This window comes from Coregonus lavaretus (assembly GCF_964263955.1).
Source record: "Coregonus lavaretus genome assembly, contig: HAP1_SCAFFOLD_5962, whole genome shotgun sequence".
Lineage (NCBI taxonomy): Eukaryota > Metazoa > Chordata > Actinopteri > Salmoniformes > Salmonidae > Coregonus > Coregonus lavaretus.
The window spans coordinates 1,950-19,533 of record NW_028163600.1 but is presented as its reverse complement, the minus strand read 5'-3'; the positions used below and the strand labels follow the sequence as shown (position 1 = coordinate 19,533).

Below are 17,584 nucleotides of genomic sequence, written 5' to 3'. Positions count from 1 at the left end.
GTCCTCTCTTCTGGAATTACATTTTAGTCATTTAGCAGACGCTCTTATCCAGAGCGACTTACATGAGCAATTAGGGTGCTTTAAGTGCCTTGCTCAAGGGCACAGACAGATTTTTCACCTAGTCGGCTCGGGGATTAGAACCAGCGACCTTTCGGTTACTGGCACAACGCTCTTAACCACTAAGCTACCTGCCAACCACTGGCATTATACCCTTTACAGAAAAAATTAACGGTATGTTGCCAATAAAATAAATCAGGCAATGTTTTTTAGAACCCAATTCATACAGGTCAATTTATACCACATTCTGTCAGAGATAAGCCTTTTATATCTCCCTTGCACATGCCGGCAAGTTTAGGAGTAAGAGTAGACGTGGGCTGATGTGGGTGGATTTTAATAATTCCATTGAAAATACACCATCACAAAGAAATCCATTATTAATTGATTTTAGGCAGGTCCTAAGAAACATTATAAGACTAATACAATGTATTTTTATAAGAATAGAATGGCATATTTTGAGTTTAATGATGTTACTGGTCTGTGCATCCTATAGGCTGCATGGCTACACCATGCACATGAAATCAATAGTTATTTAGTTAATTAAACAGACAAGACTTAGACTACCCTGATCACAGTCAACACACATATATTTTACAGTAGGCTAAGAATGTAATGAAATCTAACAGAATAAAATATGAATAATACTTTTCCCAACACAACTTGCGTCACGGCAGCATGTGGAACTGCTGTCATATAAAAAAAGTGATATTTTGAAACAGAACCCAAGGCAAGCCCATGCTTTTTTTGATCCATGTTTGATATTTTTTCCTAACCTCACTCTGCTTTGTTAGGGAGCAGGCGTAGTGTCTTACATGGAGAGTATTTTCATCATGATACAGATAGAAAGTAATATAAATCTATTGTATATTTTTATAGTTTATATTTCACAAACTCTGCAGGCTTTTGGAGTTGCCTTTAGGTGATCGAGCAAAATAATAGACCTACAGTTGATTTAGGCTACGTTATAGCATGCTAAATGTTTCTGATCAGTGATAGATGAGCTATACCACCTCCACTTATTTGCCCAGCCAGAGACTGAACCAGATAAACAGACGGAGGTAGGCCTAGGCTACTAAGCGAGTGTGAGTGAAGAGCAAAATAATCCACTTACATTTAACAGATGCTCTTATCCAGAGCGACTTACAGTTAGTGAGTGCATACATTTTTTCTTCACACTGGTCCCCTGTGGGAATCGAACCCACAACCTTGGCGTTGCAAGCACCATGCTCTACCAACTGAGCTACATGGGACACTTGTTAAGTTACAAAATGTCTCAGACTGGCAAAATGTTCTGATCAGTGCTAATAAATGAGCCAACAAGACAACATGATCATGAGCAGTACTCAGCTCAACTTGGCTAACATTTCCACAGCATAATTGTTCCCTAACTAATATCCAAATGGAGAACAATATGACATTGATTGATTTATCAAGACGATTCCCCACGCTTGTCTCAAAGCAGTACAAAACGGTGCTGAAGTAGGCTATTGCTTCAAATGTATTGTAACAATTGGATGACTTTGGGAGTTTCAGTAACCAAAAATGTGATGCCTTCAATTTCATTAGCCTACTTTATTCCAAGGTTTTAGTCATTCAGTGATATTTATTTCCACAGTAATTCTTTATGGATCCATCCAGTTGTGGTTAAGAAAACAGTGTGTGTAGAGATGAGTGAAGTGACATGCCTTGCGAAGTTTACAACTGCCAGGAGGATAGTAGTAACGGGCGCTGCCTAGCAACCAGAGCATAGTGCGTGCCAATGCCGCATCAGCATTATGGCTACATTTCATACTAAGCTGTAGGCAGAACTTTAACACAATCGTGACTAGGTCGGTTCGCAGAAATAAAAGTTTTGGCTTTGATACCGGCAACACCGTTCAGATATAAAGAAAAGGCAGGAAAAAAATCACGGGATGCTAAAGTTGTTGGAAAAACATCTTGGTTTGAAAGGTGTATTATTGTGCACCCAGTAGTTTCTGAAAGGAGGACTTCTTTATTTGGGTCCCAATGATGACTGACCTGGAATTTGAATTTAATTAAATGGAATTTACAGGGAGAGGGAATTGATTTAGAATTGAATTTGTGGAATTAACCCCAACCCGACTGAGTACAAAAACTGGTTCTGAGGCACATCAGATTGATCCACATCTATAAGGCTGAGTACATACTCTTTATTTTAATGAGATTCACACGTATGTATCCACACCTATAGGGCTGAGTACATACTCTTAATTTTTTACAATAATGAGATTCACATGTAGGGGTTCTGACACGCTGGCGTTGGTGTGTGCGCGCACACGCACTCAAAACCTGCAAAAACATTCAAGTTGAGATTCGATCATGCATGAAGCACAAGTGGGAAAAGTGGAGGAGAACAAGGAGGGCATTGAGGTGACACATGCTCTCACTCTCAATCCACTATTTTAAAAGCCCAATTCAATTAACCTGCTTTCACTTGCATCTCACAACTTGCACTTACGGCAAATCCACAATTTGTTGTTGTTGTTGGTAAAGCCGCCAGTCATCCTTTCTCCAGTTTTGACAGAGGTAAGTAAACACCCAGAACTGGCAGGCCATGCATGGCATACTCCATAGAGATAAAACACAATTTTATAAATATTATACATATATTAGTATTACATTGAATACTTGTAAACAATGTTCCCTCTAAACTGTGCGCAGGCGCGCATTTCACCTCGGACTGCCGCGCAGAAGATATATGAGCCAGCGCAGAGAAGCACGAGATTGAACTTCGCTCAACTTTCTACAGTTTTCCCCTTTAGTTAACACTATCAACGTTTTGCTCTACTGTGGCAATTGCGATCGAATCAATGCAATATTAGCCACTTTCAATGTAATATACCGAAACAAAACGAAATATGCAATATTTAGCATGCAAAACGAACTGTGCAAGAGACTTTCTTGTAGGCAGAGCACATTGGAGTAGGATTTTATTGCATTGACAGGCACGTCTCAAGGCCCATATTCTACACAGACCAGTGAATCAGAGCTGCAGTAGGCCTATATGCAAATAGCCATTGCCATATATGGATCTGTGCCATTCTCTTTGAACTGGACTGTGTATAGGCTGCAATATGAGCGGTCGAGAGTAGATGCGCTTGTTTTGAGATCAAAGTGAGAGCTGCATGTAGCCACGTGTGCACATTTGTTCATATTCTTTGCTAGTTAGTGAGTTATTAGCCCAGTTATAGCTCATTTCTAGTCAACAATGGGGAGTGGTTGCTTCCAACAAGAGCACAAAATGTGTGCACTTCTATCCATCTTTGAAAAGCGAGTCAGGTAAAGAGCTTTTTTATGTCTTTAAGGGGAAGTGTTGTATTTTGAGATGGTCTTGAATAAACTATGTAGCCAATAGGCAGATCGTAGCATAATTGTCTGATTCTCTGTAATAATGGAATGGGAATAATAATGAATTTTATTTTGTAAAGTGGTTTCTTGCATCAAACATTTTTAGTCACCTTGTCTGAAGGATAAAGTGGATAAACAGGTTCATGTCAAGCCCTTAATGTTTTAATTGTAATGGCCTACATTGAACACCACACATTGGCTGCTACTGTAGGCTGATCGATAGAACAGCTATTTTCATGTTAAAATGTTATGAGATGCGTTTTTCTCCATTGTTTTTGATGGTAGGCCACTCTGGTAGGCCTACATTATGATCAAATAGCCACAGTAGTCTACTTGGCCACTGTTAAAACTGTAACTTCAAGCGGGTACAGCCTCAGTGTTCACAATAACCAAGAGATGGAAGTTGCACAGAATTTTCACAATGTTCAAGTTTGCGCTCAGCAGACCTGACATTTGCTCAGTGCCCAAAATAATTAGAGGGAACATTGCTTGTAAATGGATGGAACTGACCTCAACACTTGAATGTTGTGTAGCAATAATAATAAGCTGTGTGTTATAGTCATGTTGACAGAACTCCTAGGTCTTGGCACAAGATCACCTGGTCCCATAGAAATAAAATAAGAGTTATAAACGTCTAATAAACATCTGAAGCACGTGTGCAGTCAGTCTCTGAGATTACAATCATAGTCAAGTCACAACCCTCCTTTTTTTGCAAAGACAAAGGAACACAGCCATATGCTGCAATGCTTAGAATGAACTGTGGCAGACATAAGGATGGGATAGGGCCATGATACCCACTGTGAACAGTATGGTTTCACAGCTGTGTTATAGACGTGGTCACTGACAGCTGAATGCACTTGGACAGTCTTTAGATGGTTGTTATATGTATTTGTGACCATCCTTATCGAGCTATGAATATGAATGTGCTACTTGATTCTTTAAATGTTTTATGTAGCTGACGATTGTTATTGGCAATCTCAATGGTCATGTAGGTCAACTGTTATTCTTGAAGGTGACCCGGGAATCCCCTTTCCGTTTCTGAAGCGGTTGAAAGCCAATGAAGTTAAGTGAGCTGAAACTGTACACGTTTTTCTACACTGCAAAAGGGGCTTTTACACAGCTTTTCACACACTATTTATTTACTTTAACAACTAGCCTAAATATCTCTGCAGATATAGCCTGCATTCCATGGTGGTTCCTTCAAGGGAGAATTCTAATGTCGATGTTTAGGTAATGATGCACCTTTCTTTCTTCAAGGAGGACAAGAGATTAATGAAATGTAGCACATCCACAAATAACTAATCTATCCACCAAATCTACAGATGAAGCTACTCTCTCTAATTTAATATTTGGCCTATTAGGACCAATTAGTTTATACAATAAAGTATTTATTTAGCTGAAGGGAGAGGGTTCAACTTCCCTGGAACCCAAAGGTATACAGTATTATTACACTCTTAATATGAAACCTCTTGCAAGGCAACAGATACACTGATTGGTTTGGGATTTGAATTTCAATGCACTAAGCATGTACAAGAAGAATCCCTACAGACAATCACAACAAAATAATATATCTTTCCATATTCTATCCCAAGACATTTCACAGATATACACTGAGTGTACAACACATTAAGGACAGCTGCTCTTTCCATGACATTACATTTACATTTTACATTTTAGTCATTTAGCAGACGCTCTTAACCAGAGCGACTTACAGGAGCAATTAGGGTTAAGTGCCTTGCTCAAGGGCACATTAACGTCATTTAGCAGACGCTCTTAGCCAGAGCGACTCACAAATTGGTGCGTTCACCCTATAGCCAGTGGGATAACCACTTTACAATTTGGGGGGGGGGGGGGGGGGGTTAGAAGGAATACTTTATCCTATCCCAGGTATTCCTTAAAGAGGTGGGGTTTCAAATGTCTCCGGAAGGTGGTGAGTGACTCCGCTGTCCTGGCGTCGTGAGGGAGCTTGTTCCACCATTGGGGTGCCAGAGCAGCGAACAGTTTTGACTGGGACATAGACTTGACTTGACTGGGACATAGACTTGACATGACATAGACTGACCAGGTGAATCCATGTGAAAGCTATGATCCCTTATTGATGTCACTTGTAAATTCCACTTCAGTCAGTGTAGATGAGACAGGTTAAATAAGTATTTGTAAGCCTTGAGACAATTGAGACATGGATTGTGTATGTGTGCCATTCAGAGGGTGAATGGGCAAGACAAAATATTGAAGTGCCTTTGAACGGGGTATGGTAGTAAGTGCCAGGCGCACTGGTTTGTGTCAAGAACTGCAAGGCTGCTGGGTTTTTCACACTTAACAGTTCTCATGTGTATCAAGAATGGTCCACCACCAAAAGGACATCCATCCAACTTGACACAACTGTGGGAAGCATTGGAGTCAACATGGGATTCCACATCCCTGTGGAACACGCCGTCCATGCGCCGACAAATTGAGGCTGTTCTGAGGGCAAAAGGGGCGGGGTGCAACTCAATATTAGGAAGGTGTCCTTAATGTTTTGTACACTCAGTGTATATTGTTGGATCTAAACACTTGTTGTTTTTTTCATCTAATTTGACAGTTTAGGAAGTAGATGCTCATCTAAATCTCCATGTATTGACTGTCATTTTGGCAATTCTGATGTTGCTGAATGTAGCCTACGTTTAGAACCATTACGGACTAATAATTGTGTGCTGCCATCTTGTGGTAAATGCTGCACCTTGTTTGCACAGACTTTTCATTCCATGGCGAAAGTTAGAGAGTACGATCCACATACCGAGAACAACTTCATGTGATCAATGACTAACACAAACACATAAACAAAAACAATAAATGAGTATGAGAACCGACTTGTAGCAATAGCAATAACATGTTTCTATCTGAAATCAATGCATGTCTCGCATCCTGTCGAAGGAAAGTGGTGTGAACTTGTACCCAGATCCTTTGTAGAACTTGTTTTGGAATTCAACCCTGTAAAAGACAAATGACAGAAAAACATAACCTTTGGAAATATATAATTCAAGTGTAATTCACGTCTTGTTATATTCTTTACATCAGATTAGGTGAAACAACGGTGATTAATGACTGCTGCCGTTGCCGCTTCAGTTGTGTCAATAAGCTCAAGGTCTGTATGTGAGCTATATCAAGTGTGTGAGTGCGCGTTTGTGTGTGCATAGATGCATGCGTGTTTGTGTTGCTTGTCCCTACCAGTGCAGCCGTAGGGCGTGGAGGAAGGCAGAAAGACCCTCCATGACCAGGAGGATGGTGACGGTGAGGACAGCGAAGACAGCAAAGGTCACGGCCAGCAGAACAGAGCCCATCCCCGAGGTAACCCTCAGAGCCACCTGCAGAACCATCTTCCACAGCACCTCAGACAGCTCTACACAGACAACATACACAGGAACATAGAATACAGTTAAATTAATTTGAACATAACAGGTGACGGCAGGTAGCCTAGCGGTTAAGAGCATTGGTCCACATTCTTCTCCTGGAATGATTGTTATTGAGGTTTATTCTCTCCACCATTTTATGTCATCCTTTTCATTTTGGGGATCAGAAAGTCGAAGAGGCACGGTCATAACCATAACAGCCACATGGATATAGCTTTTAATGCGTGGGACACTTTAATTGCAAAGAGGTAAAGTGTTGTGCAGCATAATACCCTACCAGCATGAGCTAGACTGAGAGCCCACAGGCGAAGGTAGGAGGCTGTGTTGGAGATGCAGCCAAGGCAGTACTCGATGGTGTGGATGCCCTGGTACACAAAAATGTCACCCATACTGACCTGCAATGAGAAAAAAGCTTGAGTAGATGTTTTTATTCACGCCAAAGAAAAGTGAAATACAAAACAGTACAGATAATAAACTGGTAAAGACTGTGTGCAGGTGAGGTTGGATGCCCAAAAGGGCTGATATGAAAACCACACCACAAATATAAGTACAAAACCTTTTTCTTTATTAAATCAGTTAAACAGCATATTAATTATAATTGTACATAAATAAATAATATGCCATTTAGCAGACGCTTTTATCCAAAGCGACTTACAGTCATGCGTGCATACATTTTTTTTTGTGTATGGGTGGTCCCGGGGATTGAACCCACTACCTTAGCGTTACAAGCGCCGTGCTCTACCAGCTGAGCTACAGAGGACCACCATATACTCAGTAAACAAGAAAAAAACATGTTTGATTATATATGAGAGAGAGAGAGATTTCATCACTTTGCTACAGACAAATTGAATATGATCCAGGATAACTTTTCATCAATTAGAACTCTGAGGAATCTAGTGGATGTGATTAGTTCCATTTCATTCCCACCAACTGAGATTCTAGCTCTTTTTTATTTTCTTTACAATATTTCTTATTTTTACTAGTGAATAAAATAAATGTTGGATTTTTTAACATTTAAAGATCATTTGTTTATCTGGAACCATTCAGAAAATTTGGCCATACCTGAATTGGCTTAATTAATTAGTGAATCAAAATTCGTATGTGATCAAATCTAATTGGTATCATCAGCAAAGAGAATGGGAAGTACGGTAGAAGACACAGCAGCAAGGTCATTGATATAGATTAGTTATAAGAAAAGGTCCAATTATAACGCCACAGGATATCTTGGCCCTGGTAGATGCACAGCAGTTTGCATAAACAAATTGTTCCATAAACATAACTATATGTTGTGGTTAATATTGAAATAAAAATAACCATGATAAATTACAGAACATATTTTCTGACCATGTATATTTATTTATAAACATTGTTGTTTTAGAAGTGACTTACCTTCTCTTTCCTGTTATCTGAAGCCTCCTGGTTGGAGATCCCAAAAACCTGCATGGGAAACTTGTTTATTGAGGGCTTCTGTTGGAATAATTTTTATATTAAGTTTCACTAAAATATGTATTTTCATGGCAGTTATATAGGCAAGTACAGTCTACTTACAGAGTACACATTGACATGAACAAACTGCCTTGTCAATCCAATACTTTTGCTTTACCAACGTCTACTTATAATGCATTATTCTAGTCTAGTTTACTTACCAGCTTTGATTGCTTGTGTTCTCTATACAAGAGCAGGGTCTTGGCAAACAGTAGCCAAGGCACCATAAGCACAGCAACAACCACCAGAAATATTTGCACAGGTTTCTGTATGATAAAAATAAAACATGAGAAAATGACCGTTTTCGCTTAGAACTGAATGCATATCGAGGTTTCTGTTGCATCTGGACATAGGAGACTATCCTCTATTGTGTACAAATGCATACATTACATGGAAACTATTTATGTGGTTTCCTTGGATGAAAAACACGATTACATTATGTCACTTAGCAGAGTCTTCTATCCAAAACCACTTAAAGTACTGTGAATGCATACATTTTGAGTATGTGTCTGTGTTCCAATCCGGGAAATGAACCCACAAATGATATTTTATAAACCCATGATATTTTAGGTTGAAGAAACCCATTGTACCTGTGTTGTGTAAAGCACAGCACCCTCAGAGCCGTAGTCAAAGAGTATCATGTTGATGAAGAGGAGCAGGATGCTAGGAGCAGATTCAGACTTTATCGCCACACACCACTTGTAGAGAATGAGGAAGATCAGGTACCCAAACAGAGACAGCATGAAAATCACCTCTGGAATGAACTGCAACGCGATGTCCTTTAGGTTTCTGAAGAATCTGCAATGAAACGATAGAGATGATGGAAGTCTTCTGTTGGAGGCAATAACTTGGCACTACATTTTAAGTGACAGTGTATTGGTTTATCATAAACAGTACTGTACACAGTGTTTTAGTAAGTGCTGTAGTTCTCCTGGAAAAATACATGTACTTTGCTTTATTACCCTGTTACTCTTACATGTAATTATCACAGTGATACTACTGCCTCTGTGTCAGTATTAAGGACTTGCCAGACAGGAAGCGGTGACAGAGTTTCCCATTCACTTTCAAAGGAGCTAGGTGGGGGGGGGGGGGGGGGGGGGAATTCTATCCAGGTGGAGCAGTCGGCGGTGCTTATGAACGTGAAAGCCGCCTGGCGGAGGCGGAGAAAATAGGAATCTGCTCTATTTTGGCAAACTTGGCGAGTTTCGCTTCCTGTCTGGAAAGCACTTTACTTACATGTAGTTCACCAGACTCAGAGTGACTCCAAAGAGCATGTGGGCCACTCCCATTATAACAGACATCTTCATCTTGTAAGAGTTCAGGAACGACAGCTTATTCGATGCAATATTCCAAATCTGTATCAGACATCAGTTTGAAATAGAGAAAGTCTGATCAGGTTACATTGTATATAAGATCATTCTTAATAAAAGTTCAATAACAACGACCCAGCTGGTTAAGAACTTAGTACTCAAGCATTTATAATACACAATAAAAACAAAACACACGAAAGAAAGAAACAAAACCCAGAATAAAATACACTGAAGGAAAGCCTACCTTATGGAGTAGCAGAGAAAAGCGCTACTCATGACATGACACAAAAAATGGTCCATGGACAGTAAAATAATGACGATGAAAACAATGATATTCACTTTTATCACAACAGCAAATAGAGAGAAAAGTATTTGACCCTTTGCCCTTTGACCTCAAATCTATGTGGGGTTAGATGGTTAGAAGAGTTTGCACACACTAACCGGGTCAACACCGAATGGGTAGGGATTGCCAGAGTAGACTCCAGACACCAGGGGGTCCAGATGAAGATGGCCAGAGTCATGCAACGTCTCATTACTGGGGAGAAAGCACAAAAACAAACATACAATTTACATTCTTATTCCAACTAACTAATTCTATTACCGCTTTATTACATTTACGTCATTTAGCAGACGCTCTTATCCAGAGCGACTTACAGGAGCAATTAGGGTTAAATGCCTTGCTCAAGGGCACATCGACAGATTTTTTTTTTCTTCACCTAGTCGGCTCGGGGATTAGAACCAGCGACCTTTCGGTTACTGGCACAACGCTCTTAACCACTAAGCTACCTACTCTATTTCCTGCTTTAATAAAGGAGCAAACGCACGTCCACGGTCCATGTGGATGGAACATGGGTCTGACGCTCCACGAGGATCCAAAGAGGTTGAAGGACTTGGAGAAGCAGTCGTTGTAGATGAGGCCAGTGTATATGGAGAAGAGGCCCATCAGGAAGATAATGTAGCGTCCTCCCACCAGCATGTCAATCAGCTGCAGGGACGAGTAACTAACGTTACAGTCAAAACAATGCACCACATTGTCTTTCAATGTTAGTGTAGTTGTAACACATTAAAAAATATATATATATTTTTTAAATCCACTAAAACTATGCTTTCCTGATAATAAAATATTCTAAAGTTGACTTTTCACCTGTGGCACTTAAACACCACAAGTGACGGACATCAATACTATTAATCCTCAGGGCTCAGACAGAGCGCTCTTCATACCTCGTTCTTCAGCTTCCTGAAGTGTTCTTGGTGTAGGATCAACCATAGAGCGAGCAGAGTCATGACGAGACCGTGACCACAGTCTCCAAACATGACCGCAAACAGGAAAGGGAATGTCACCATGGTGTACGGAGCTGAAAGACATCACATTCAAACATGAAATCAACAGTTGTGCTCTGCCAAAACGACTTTGGAAGGACTTCTCTTTTATTTACAATATTAGTAACAGCAAAAAAAAGGAAAACATAAGCTAATAAGATCAGGGTCAGTCACATTATGTCAAATACTTCCAAATACAGATGTTAATTTGAGCCAGTTTGCTACAGCAGGAAAATAATCCTGCAGTAACAGGAAATGTGAATTATTATGTGGATTATAATGAATTAAAATGTTTGTAGAGGTAGATACATTTTTCATAAAGGAAAATCAAGTCTGAAATTTCTACCGGAAATTTTAAATCTCAAATACACTACAAGTTTTACATTTCTTGCATTGCAGGTTCTCCTGCAACAGGGTGATCAAATGGAAGTCCCCAAAGTGCAAACTCCAATGTAAATCAAGCGCACACAGGAGATAGTGGTGTTGTTACCTGGGTTTATTTCCTGATAGTTGCCGACCCCATAGGCATCAACGATGCTCTGGAAACCTGAGGTAAAGGAGTTAACCCTGTTGAAGGTTGGGGGTGTCTGCTTGGTTTGGATTCTGTTCACGACGGGGCTAAGACTGGAGCCACTCTGCTCCTAATGTTAAAAGAGCACAGACACACACACACAAGAAATATACACACACATTCCATTTACAAAAATCTGTGCTTACACCCTGAATGCTTAGTAATTAAAGCAAGTTCGGGATACTTACTGATCCCTTTATCAGTGCAGTGTGCACAGAGTTTAAGTCAGACACTGGACACCAAATCTCAGCAACAATCAGCTTCTGTGTGATGTCTATGTTACACAGGTTCAGTGTGTAATAGATGGCCTTCATCTTCTTGACTTTAGTGGTCCACTCCTGGAGGTCGGCTGCTGCTGCATTCAGGGCAGTCGCACGGAACTCCTCGGTCCTCTTCAGGACCTGACAGAAGTTTAATGACCAGAAAGAAAGGAAAGTGTTCTGTTTTCTTCCATCCCTCTTACCTCTTACGTAAAATATTGCTCTCCTTCCATCTGTGACATTACGACTAATTAAGGCAGGATAGCGAAAGTCCTGACACACTACTGATATATAATGTATGTATTAAGATGCATATCCAAGACTGATGAAAGCTGATCAAAGTTATGCAGCTTCATTGCCAAAGGGTTCAATAATGGACTTTTACCAATCGAAGGTCTTCAATGCGTGTGTTGGCGTTTGTTCTCATCTCCTTTCTTGCGTACGCATTGTTGGGACATGGATACATGCTGGCATGAAACCTGAAGTAGAACATTATATTTATATTTTTTGGTTAATTTACTTATTTTCAAGGCTTTTGACATACTCAAGGGATCTTTCACTCACCCATCACATAACTTTCTGATCTTTCCTCTGACCTGGTCTCCTTGGACAAATATTACGAACACGTCCTTCTTCTCTAGATCCTCCTGTGAGCATAAAACAATGTTTGTTTACTCAACACGCATCTGCCATTATAAGCTATTGAACAACCTTTTATGGTTGTTTGCCTCAAAATAGAGGAGATAATTATGTTTGAACATGTGCTTATTAGTGAACTTTTCCCTTACAGCCATGTTCTCCTCCTCATGGGGCTTGATTTCAGCATGGCGGAGGACAAAGTTTCCATGAAACAGTCGCCACAGGATCTTTTCGAAGGCAGGGAAACGTTCATGTTTGATGACTCCTGCTACAAATCTGCCATGGGGATACAAGAGGAAGGCATCATGCTACCCAGTTGGCAAAAATACGTTGTTACTTCATCTGGTTATCTGATGTCTCTACAACCAGATAGCAACCTGAAAATGGTGGTGGCTCCTACTTTAAACCAATTCCCGTGGGTTTTTTGTGTGTGTGGTAAGCCTGACTAGTAAAATAAGGCTAATAAGTCACCCAAGTTTCAGGGGTCCATTGGTGCTGGTGTAACTGGTGCGTCGGCTTGTCATCCTGGAAGAGTACACCGAGTCTTCAGAAGGAAGCTCAGAGATGGAAAGCTGGGACTCAGCCTATAGGCACAACATAAGAAACAGGACTGTTTATGCTATCATTCTTTATGACATTCTTATCTTTCCGTCTTGCCATCCCATTATTTGTTAGGAGGACATAAGTCAAATGCAGTCCGCTATTTACCTCCTCAAAAAAGTCATCAGTCATCTGCAGGAGATGGTTGATCTCCATTAGTTGAGTGAAGTTCTGCCTGAGGGTGTCTCGGTTTGAGTTGATCTCCTTCAGCTCCTTCTCCAGTTTATCAAAGCTAGACTGTAACATACATGAAGAAAAGGGGATCCCAAAATGAGTTTATTGTATTAAATGATAGTAGTTGGACTAAATTGGTATAAACAAGTTAGATTAACATCAAACACCTTTTTACAAAAACCGATAACTAGCCTACTGGGTTTGCTGCACTCGTTATGTCTAGGGGTCTTAGGCCTAGCTACATAGTCTGTAGCTTGATTGGATGTGTGCATAAATGTGAGATGTAAGCATATGCGACCAGGTGTTCAGTACCCGGAAGACAGCCACCTTACCACAGGTCCAGGGCCAGTTCAGTCATGACTCCCATCATCGGCCAGTCCAAGCAGATTAGTATTCGTTCAAATAAATAAATATATACAAAAAGAAAACTACAAAGAGGAATGCCTAAACTAAAGAGGTTAACCAACACAAAACAACTCCAAACAAGCCATGAGGCCTCTGGTCATGCATTGCCAATCAACCTGATTGGCGCCACCAGTTGTGCTTCCTGACAGAGTACAGCCCTTGACCCGGTTGGTGCTGCCACCTGGGGATGGAGTGTGGAAGTGCATCCTGGTAGTGTGTTTGTCTATGTCCTAACACTAACCTTCCCCCCATATCATAACACTAATCAAGCTAGACTTTAACATACATGTAGAAAAGGGGATCGCAAAATGAGTTTATTGTATTTAATGGTAATCATTGGCCTAACTTGGTATAAACAAGTTACATCAAACTAATGATGACACGGCTGGGAAATAAACTAGTGACCAACTGTAAGAGCAAGCATCTTACCTCTAAATCCAGAACATCTCGTGGAAGATGTATTCTCTCACTGGTAAAGTCTGCCGGGATGTGGATGTTTGATTTGACAACCTCATTTTTCAAGAACCCTAGTAGAAATGAGTCCAATGTTTAGAGAGGGGATATTCTAGGTATTTATTTAGAAGGGGCTTTCGTCCAGACTCCTATTTAAATCTACCTTTAAAAACAACATACTTACGAAGAATTCTCTCCATCTCCTCACATTTCTTCACCTCCTTCACAAATCTGCGCTGAAAGGCAACTGTTCCAGGATTTAGCTAAAACATATGAAAATATATACAGTGGGGGAAAAAAGTATTTAGTCAGCCACCAATTGTGCAAGTTCTCCCACTTAAAAAGATGAGAGAGGCCTGTAATTTTCATCATAGGTACACGTCAACTATGACAGACAAAATGAGAAGAAAAAAATCCAGAAAATCACATTGTAGGATTTTTAATGAATATATTTGCAAATTATGGTGGAAAATAAGTATTTGGTCAATAACAAAAGTTTCTCAATACTTTGTTATATACCCTTTGTTGGCAATGACACGGGTCAAACGTTTTCTGTAAGTCTTCACAAGGTTTTCACACACTGTTGCTGGTATTTTGGCCCATTCCTCCATGCAGATCTCCTCTAGAGCAGTGATGTTTTGGGGCTGTCGCTGGGCAACACAGACTTTCAACTCCCTCCAAAGATTTTCTATGGGGTTGAGATCTGGAGACTGGCTAGGCCACTCCAGGACCTTGAAATGCTTCTTACGAAGCCACTCCTTCGTTGCCCGGGCGGTGTGTTTGGGATCATTGTCATGCTGAAAGACCCAGCCACGTTTCATCTTAAATGCCCTTGCTGATAGAAGGAGGTTTTCACTCAAAATCTCACGATACATGGCCCCATTCATTCTTTCCTTTACACGGATCAGTCGTCCTGGTCCCTTTGCAGAAAAACAGCCCCAAAGCATGATGTTTCCACCCCCATGCTTCACAGTAGGTATGGTGTTCTTTGGATGCAACTCAGCATTCTTTGTCCTCCAAACACGACGAGTTGAGTTTTTACCAAAAAGTTATATTTTGGTTTCATCTGACCATATGACATTCTCCAAATCCTCTTCTGGATCATCCAAATGCACTCTAGCAAACTTCAGACGGGCCTGGACATGTACTGGCTTAAGCAGGGGGACACGTCTGGCACTGCAGGATTTGAGTCCCTGGCGGCGTAGTGTGTTACTGATGGTAGGCTTTGTTACTTTGGTCCCAGCTCCCTGCAGGTCATTCACTAGGTTCCCCCTTGTGGTTCTGGGATTTTTGCTCACCGTTCTTGTGATCATTTTGACCCCACGGGGTGAGATCTTGCGTGGAGCCCCAGATCGAGGGAGATTATCAGTGGTCTTGTATGTCTTCCATTTCCTAATAATTGCTCCCACAGTTGATTTCTTCAAACCAAGCTGCTTACCTATTGCAGATTCAGTCTTCCCAGCCTGGTGCAGGTCTACAATTTTGTTTCTGGTGTCCTTTGACAACTCTTTGGTCTTGGCCATAGTGGAGTTTGGAGTGTGACTGTTTGAGGTTGTGGACAGGTGTCTTTTATACTGATAACAAGTTCAAACAGGTGCCATTAATACAGGTAACGAGTGGAGGACAGAGGAGCCTCTTAAAGAAGAAGTTACAGGTCCGTGAGAGCCAGAAATCTTGCTTGTTTGTAGGTGACCAAATACTTATTTTCCACCATAATTTGCAAATAAATTCATTAAAAATCCTACAATGTGATTTTCTGGAATTTTTTCTCTCATTTTGTCTGTCATAGTTGACGTGTACCTATGATGAAAATTACAGGCCTCTCTCATCTTCTTAAGTGGGAGAACTTGCACAATTGGTGGCTGACTAAATACTTTTTTCCCCCACTGTACTTCAATTGGCTGACGTGTTAGCTGTTAGTGATTTCAGTGTAAACTATTTTATCATATTCTGTGTGAAGTGTTTAACTTACATTTTCGTCATTTAGCAGACGCTCTTATCCAGAGCGACTTACAACTTCAATAGAAAACAAAAACTCACACTGACCCAAGTACTGTAACCAAACTGAATTGCTCCGGGTTGAAGTTCCTCTGTACAGATCTAGGCTCAGCTTCCCCTCCCCCAACATAAATTATAAATCACGTTCTAATACGATCAGTTATGTAATTTCATTAAAGTAAGTATGCGTAAAAGTAACAGTTTGTTTTTGCATGGTGAATGTGTAATTGTTGGTTTGTGCACAAACATAATGAAATATTTTTGGGAAGGCTTTATACAGGCAACATCTATTAACCTTAATGTGAGAGGGCAATCGATAGGCCTACACTTGTTTTACACTTTATCTCCACGTTTCACATGTTATTTGTCATTAGAACGCACAAGAATTTGGATAGTTCCAACTTTTTCCTTTAATGACTCTATATTATTTAAACTTACAGTAATGTGTCAATATCAATCCAGTGTACATGGTGGAATCAATATGTATTAGACTGGCATGCAGCTAACTGGATGTGACCTTCATACCATTAGCCATATTGTGCTCGGTTTAACATGTTTATCCCATTTATGGGCTATTTCAACTTTTTTTTTTTACTTCTACTAATACCCAATACTTGAAAATGTTTGAAAAAGTAATACTAAAAAAGGGTTAGGCGAGAAACCTCGAATGTAAAGAACTTTCTGTTAATATAGTTTAGTTATTATAGTATATACCACGTTTCCATTCGTTTATCTGGAAATGTGATTGTTTTTACTCACATCTTTAAATTGCACCAGTCCTAGATGCCCAAGCTCATTGATGCAGTTGTGAGCTGACTCCGTTTGGAAAAACAGCTGGACAAGACACATCTCTTCACTACGAAAAAAGGAATCCATCTTTAAATCAAACTAGTCCTGATTTGACTTAGGCGATCCTATAACAAAACCATGTGTTGTGCTCTTAGAATAACAACATTCACAGCAAGCGCCTCACATTTCTAATACATGCTAGACTACCCTTCAATGTGTCTTTTGAAGGGAAGTCCAAACATGAAATGGAAAGAGTGGTTGTGTCATCAGGATCAATAATGACACTGCTGCTGTGGTACTCACCAACACCACATGGTATACTGAGCCTGTGCCGTATAAGGGCTGAGTGAGCCACGGAGATGAGCCATTTGATCAAATCAAATCAAATCACATTTTATTTGCCACATACACGTGTTTAGCAGATGTTATTGCGGGTGTAGCGAAATGCTTGTGCTTCTAGCTCCGACAGTGCAGTAATATCTAATAAGGGTTAGGCTACTCGCGAGGCAAACTGCTAAAGAAAGACAGTGCCATAATATTGACGTTATAAAGTGACTGTCCGCTTGAGTGTTTTGAATATAACGCTTTTTAGAAATTGTGTAATTGGGAATCTGTGAAATGATTTGTTAAGAATAACATGACCTAGAAATAATACATTGAACATGTATTGGTAAAATGTATATCTGTATTCTCCATCTGCCAGATACAGTGGGGGAAAAAGTATTTAGTCAGCCACCAATTGTGCAAGTTCTCCCACATAAAAAG

The 17,584-nt window shown here is 40.3% G+C and overlaps 1 protein-coding gene across 1 annotated transcript; it reads right to left on the bottom strand.

The window, feature by feature from the left end:
* Positions 1 to 6,311: 6,311 nt before the first annotated feature.
* LOC311117950 (V-type proton ATPase 116 kDa subunit a 1) lies at positions 6,312 to 16,906 on the bottom strand (the record flags this gene model as incomplete). Its single annotated transcript, XM_084192840.1, has 20 exons — positions 6,312 to 6,396; positions 6,634 to 6,805; positions 7,093 to 7,210; positions 8,205 to 8,282; positions 8,462 to 8,566; positions 8,891 to 9,098; positions 9,537 to 9,655; positions 10,052 to 10,145; positions 10,435 to 10,595; positions 10,832 to 10,965; positions 11,421 to 11,571; positions 11,690 to 11,902; positions 12,147 to 12,240; positions 12,326 to 12,408; positions 12,550 to 12,676; positions 12,872 to 12,984; positions 13,109 to 13,237; positions 14,009 to 14,106; positions 14,217 to 14,295; positions 16,790 to 16,906. The coding sequence occupies 20 exons, from the start codon at positions 16,904 to 16,906 to the stop codon at positions 6,312 to 6,314; spliced, it is 2,478 nt and encodes an 825-aa protein (XP_084048966.1).
* Between the last annotated feature and the right edge of the window lie 678 nt (positions 16,907 to 17,584).